This window comes from Pygoscelis adeliae, unplaced genomic scaffold (genome assembly GCF_000699105.1).
Source record: "Pygoscelis adeliae isolate BGI_AS28 unplaced genomic scaffold, ASM69910v1 Scaffold442, whole genome shotgun sequence".
Taxonomy (NCBI): Eukaryota; Metazoa; Chordata; class Aves; order Sphenisciformes; family Spheniscidae; genus Pygoscelis; species Pygoscelis adeliae.
Window position 1 is genome coordinate 9,312 of NW_008824191.1, and position 5,716 is coordinate 15,027.

Below are 5,716 nucleotides of genomic sequence, written 5' to 3' on the forward strand. Positions count from 1 at the left end.
CTGGGGATGCCCGGGGGCACTTGGGGGTGGGGGTACCCCTGGGTCTGTGCTGGGAGCACTCGGGGTTTGGCACTGGTGGGGCTGTGCCGGGATGCTTTTGGGCCGGGAGGGGTTTTCATGGGGGTTTTCCCTGCCCCAAGCAGGTTGGGGTGCTGCTTGGTGTGGGCACGGCGTGGCGGTGGGGCCCCAGATGGCTCTGTGCTGGAGAATCCCTCCTGCGGGGACTGCAGCCCCGTGGGTTTATGATCTGCAGCACAGGTGGAAGGCACCGGGTGGTGTTCCCCACTGACACTGGGCTCCTAAATCATAGTTGGAGGAGGGCATTTCATGCCTTCATTAATTATGTATTGCTTTCAAATCCCCCTCCTTATTTAGCCCATGTCCGTGCTTGGCATCCCAGATGGATGGCAGCTCTTCCTGGATAACTTGGCAAAAGCAAGCACGTCCTAAGCAGCCCAGCATGAAGCTGACAAACATGGGTATCAACGACTGCTTCTATTTCTGGCTGCGTTACTACGCTCTGAGAGCTTTTCCTTGCGTGCTTTCTTGGTCTCCAGCTTGCAAGCGGTGACAGGGTACCAGTCCCTGAGGGCTGTTAAAGTGCCCATGAAGCCAGAAGTCACTGACATTTCTTCCCCCTCCCTGGTGACTTCCCCAGCCTGTAGGAAAGGGTCTGGGGGGAGCAGTTTCTCAAGCCAGTTTTAATGAAAGCCCATCTTTGCTCTTCACCAGCGCCATGGGGCAGAGTAAGCCTCTGAGATAAACTCAGGGTGGATGTTATAGCTGCTTCTCTGGACTCCTCCTATCTTCTTGAAGTGGCTTGTGTCCCACCTAGGAAAGCAGATAAAGTTATCGGCCATGGGAGTACGAAACTCCCGTGAGGAAGAAGAGCAGAAAACATGCTTCTGGCTGCCAGCATTGCTTAGGGGTGAGCAGTGGACACGCAGCTGCTCCCATCCACTTCGGGCCAAGGCTCGGGCATAGGAACATCTATGGGGAACCCAGCACTCCCTGTTTGTTCTCGTTGTTGTTTGGTTTTAGTTTCCGGTCTCAGGAATTTAAAGCCAATCACACATTTTCGGCAAAGCCCGACGCCTAATTTTGGCCTGCAGGGGGTTGATGCAGTAGCAGAGTGATGACTAAGCTGGTTGAACAGCCTCCCCTCCCCTCTCCCCTGCCTCCCCAGGGCTGAAAAAATCTGCCTCAGCAATGGAGACATCCTAAAGGTAAACATGTGGGGATTAAAAGGTGCTGCTGGACCTGCAGCGGGTGAAGGACAGGGCTGATTACTGCATAACAAACAGCGTGACCAGGGAACAGGTTCTTGGATAAGAGCAAACAATGACAACGGAAAATACAAGAGCAGCACAAGAAACACTGATGTGGGCCCAAAATCTGGGAGATGCTAAGCTACATGCAGACGGGCTCAGGGGTGCCAGCAAGATTTCAGGTGCCGTACAGTCCCAAGGACCGCTGGATGAGACCAAGCATAGAAACACTTGTCCCTGGAGTAAATTTGGCAACTGCTTCTCCATGGGTAGCAACAACATGCTCCGCAGCCCAGCACCGCAATGGTGTCCTGCCCTCCCTGGTCATGTCCACTTAGCCTGAGAGATGGAAGTGCAGCAGCTGGATGGCTGCCTGCATGGGCACCGTGATGGAACCCACTACGCCTCGGGGTCTGCAGTCTGCACCATCATCCCCAGAATAACCCTCTGAGCAATTCTGTGTAAAACCCTAATTAAAAGGGAGCTAGTGGCTGGCTGGCAGGCATTAGGAAAAAATATTAGGCTTTTCCCCCAGGGCAACCAGCTTGGAGTCCTCCCCCCGCTGAACCTGCCTGCACCTAGGGCTCCTGTACGGGGAGGATGGCTGGGGGTGATGTGTAGATGTACAGGACATTGCTCTGAGGCTGTAACTGCAGCATGGGATACTCCTGCAAGAGTCAGAGGAGGTAGGGTGAGCAGTGGCCCTGAGGACAAGGGGAGTCATGTCCATCCCAACCCATCCCAACCCATGGCAATCCATCCCCACCAAACACAAGGCAACCCATCCCATCCCAACCAAAGCCATCCCAACCTTACAGCCCTCTCTCCTAGTGCATGGAGATGCCTTCTGATGGCAGAGGCCCCATCAACATAGTGGTCCATCCCTCGCAGGCAGTAATGGCACTCAGAGCAGGGGCTGTAGTAGCCCTGGAAGGGTCCCCTCCCTGTCATGGTGTACATGGGTTGCAGGGACAGTGGCGAGTGCTGTGACAGCCTGCATGGCATGTTAGCGACCAGGTCCCTCTCTGCAAGCAGAAGGATGGCAAGGGTAAGGGCGAGGAGGAGCAGCCAGCCTGTCACCGGGATGGCTACTGGCACAGCACAGGCACAGGCACAGCTACAGCTGGAGCACAGGGGCAGGGCGAGGGCAGTTACCAGATTGATTGAGGCAGGTGGGTTTCGGTGTGTACAGCATAGGCATGCTGTGCAGGAAGGTCTCCATCCTCATCTCCTGCAAGGAGCAATGGCAGCCGTAAGATTGCCACCCTTTCTCTGCAGAGCCCAAGGCGCTGGTGGCACCGGGGGTGGCTCTGATTTGGGGTGTCAGGGGGGGCCAGACCTTACCTTGGACAGGAGGGGGAGGTAAGAGGAGTGCTTATTCCAGGCTGCGCTGTTGTAGGGACCCATTCTCCAGGTGAGGTATTTGTCCTCATTGACAAAAACTGGGTTGTACTTCTCTGCAACGCAAAAGCGACAGGCCGGGGTGTCCTGTGGTGCCAGGGACATGGGGGGACAGCCAGAACATCCCGACTGTTCCCCCTCTCCCCGAAACGCAATGCCATGGGGCCAGAGGGCATGTCAGAGGTGCTGCTCCCAGGGTCCTTGTTAAGGATCTATGATGGAGGTGACACCCACCACTTCCAGCTCATTGGTCTCTTGTCCCTGCCCACGCAGCCTTGGTCCCTGGGGGCTATTGGGTGCCAGGAGGGTGTCCCCCAGGCAGCACCTACCACCAGGAGTATTTAGAGGCCACCAGGGGACCAAGCCCTGGGGACATGCAGACATCCCTGGGACAGGGACAGCCTCAATGCAGGGATGGGGACAGGCAGCTGTGGCAAAGCCACAAGCACAAATGCTGAGGGAGGGTCGGGGGGGGGGGGGTGCACAGGAAAAAAAAGGGGGAATGAACAGAGCCGCTGCCAGCACCCTCAGCCCCCCAACTCCGTGGGGATGTGGCCCATGTGACACAGAGGAACAGCTGGGACCTCAGCAATACCTTCGGACCTGGCCAGCCAGTACTTCTCAGGCCAGTAGGCAGTGGGATCAATGGTGCTCCTGTAGTACTCCTGCACTGCTGCCTTAATCAGCTGCTCGGGCTGACCTTGGCTCACCGGATTTTGCACTGGAGGCATCGTTAATCCCTACAGACAGCAGGGAGCAGGGAGAGACACCTGGGCCATGCGGCAGCGCCTGCCTTCGCAGCCGTCAGGGCACACGGTGAAGCTGATTACCAGGCAGGATCTAACACTGGAGACGCAGCTCCAAGCACCAAGCCCCCCTTTGCAGTGGGTGGGCATGGGGATCATAGCAGCACTGTGATGCCCCCCCAGAGCTTCCCACTAGCCTGAAACTGTGGGACAGAGGGTGGCTGGGCATCACTGGCTCCTCTCCCCCCGCACCCAGGGGGTCCATAGGCATCTGGGTGCCTTGCAGAGTGGGAGATGGGGTGGGTGCACCGGGGCTGCCAGCTGTGGGTGCAGCAGAGGTTGGAAAAGGAGTTATGGGACAAAGCCAATCTCCTACAGCTGGCAAAGTCCAAGAGGGCTGGGGTCTTGCGGGGCAGACGGGTGCCCTGGTTGCATAAGCCATTTCTGTCCCTGCACAGTGGTGACATCCCTCTCCATGCCCTCTGCTGGCTCCCTCGTTATAATGCACACACTAACGAGGCTGCAAGAGATGAGCTAGTTTGCGGTGTGCTTCGCATCAGAGCCTGCACGCTTGTTGGCCTGTGTGGAAAGCTGCATGTCCACGGTACACACGCAATGTCTCACAGACACCCCCTGCAGCGAGGCCACAGCTCAGGGATCCCCTCCTCCTCCAGGACCAGGGCTGGTGGTGCTCAGATCTCCCCCTAGCCCTCTGCAGGGTCCTGCTAGTAGGGAGGCCCCCCCAACTTGGAGCTGAATCGAGCCTGGGGGCTGTGTGTTGGAGCAGCTCTTAGAATAATAGAATCATAGCATCATTAAGGTTGGAAAAGACCTCTAAGATCATTGAGTCCAACCATCGACCCAACACCACCATGCCCACTAAACCATGTCCCTAAGCGCCTCATCTACCCATCTTTTAAATACTTCCAGGGATGGTGACTCACCCCCTTCCCTGGGCAGCCTGTTCCAATGTTTAACTACTCTTTCAGTAAAGAAATTTTTCCTTACATCCAATCTAAACCTCCCCTGGCGCAACTTGAGGCCATTTCCTCTCGTCCTTTCGCCAGTTACTTGGGAGAAGAGACCGACACCCACCTCGCTACAACCTCCTTTCAGGTAGTTGTAGAGAGCAATGAGGTCTCCCCTCAGCCTCCTTTTCTCCAGGCTAAACAACCCCAGCTCCCTCAGCCGCTCCTCATAAGGCTTGTTCTCCAGACCCCTCACCAGCCTCGTTGCCCTTCTCTGGACACGTTCCAACATCTCAACATCCTTCTTGTAGTGAGGGGCCCAAAACTGAACACAGTATTCGAGGTGCGGCCGCACCAGTGCTGAGTACAGGGGCACTATCACTTCCCTGCTCCTGCTGGCCACACTATTTCTGATACAGGCCAGGATGCCGTTGGCCTTCTTGGCCGCCTGGGCACACTGTCGGCTCATGTTCAGCCGGCTGTCGACCAACACCCCCAGGTCCTTTTCCGCCAGGCAGCTTTCCAGCCACTCTTCCCCAAGCCTGTAGCGCTGCATGGGGTTGTTGTGGCCGAAGTGCAGGACCCGGCACTTGGCCTTGTTGAAGCTCATACAGTTGGCCTGGGCCCATCGATCCAGCCTGTCCAGGTCCCTCTGCAGAGCCTTCCTACCCTCGAGCAGATCAACACTGCCGCCCAACTTGGTGTCGTCTGCAAACTTACTGAGGGTGCACTCGATCCCCTCATCCAGATCATTGATAAAGATATTAAACAGAACTGGCCCCAATACTGAGCCCTGGGGAACACCGCTCGTGACCGGCCGCCAACTGGATTGAACTCCATTTACCACAACTCTCTGGGCCCGGCCGTCCAGCCAGTTTTTGACCCAGCGCAGAGTACACCTGTCTAAGCCGTGAGCCGCCAGCTTCTCTAGGAGAATGCTGTGGGAGACGGTGTCAAAGGCCTTACTGAAGTCCAGGTAGACCACATCCACAGCCTTTCCCTTGTCCACTAGGCGGGTCACCTGGTCATAGAAGGAGATCAGGTTGGTCAAGCAGGAACTGCCTTCCATAAACCCGTGCTGGCTGGGCCTGATGCCCTGGTTGTCCCGCACCTGCCTTGTGAGCGCCCTCAAGATGAACTGCTACATAATCTTCCCCGGCACCGAGGTCAGACTGACAGGCCTGTAGTTCCCCGGATCCTCCTTCCGGCCCTTCTTGTAGATGGGCGTCACATTGGCCAGCCTCCAGTCGTCCGGGACCTCCCCCGTTAACCAGGACTGCTGATAGATGATGGAGAGCGGCTTGGCTAGCTCCTCCGCCAGCTCTCTCAGCAC

The 5,716-nt window shown here is 56.9% G+C and overlaps 1 protein-coding gene across 1 annotated transcript in view; it reads right to left on the reverse strand.

Moving 5' to 3' along the window:
* Nucleotides 1–1,846: 1,846 nt before the first annotated feature.
* The window catches only part of LOC103925909 (chromosome unknown open reading frame, human C9orf24), a 4,234-nt gene continuing 364 nt past the window's right edge, over nt 1,847–5,716 (reverse strand). Inside the window, exons 2-6 of the mRNA XM_009334710.1 lie at nt 3,265–3,409; nt 2,613–2,725; nt 2,424–2,499; nt 2,085–2,293; nt 1,847–1,936 (exon numbers count right to left, since the gene is read on the reverse strand). Coding sequence (XP_009332985.1) covers nt 1,847–1,936; nt 2,085–2,293; nt 2,424–2,499; nt 2,613–2,725; nt 3,265–3,409 — 633 coding nt within the window. The remainder of the gene's footprint in view (nt 1,937–2,084; nt 2,294–2,423; nt 2,500–2,612; nt 2,726–3,264; nt 3,410–5,716) is intronic.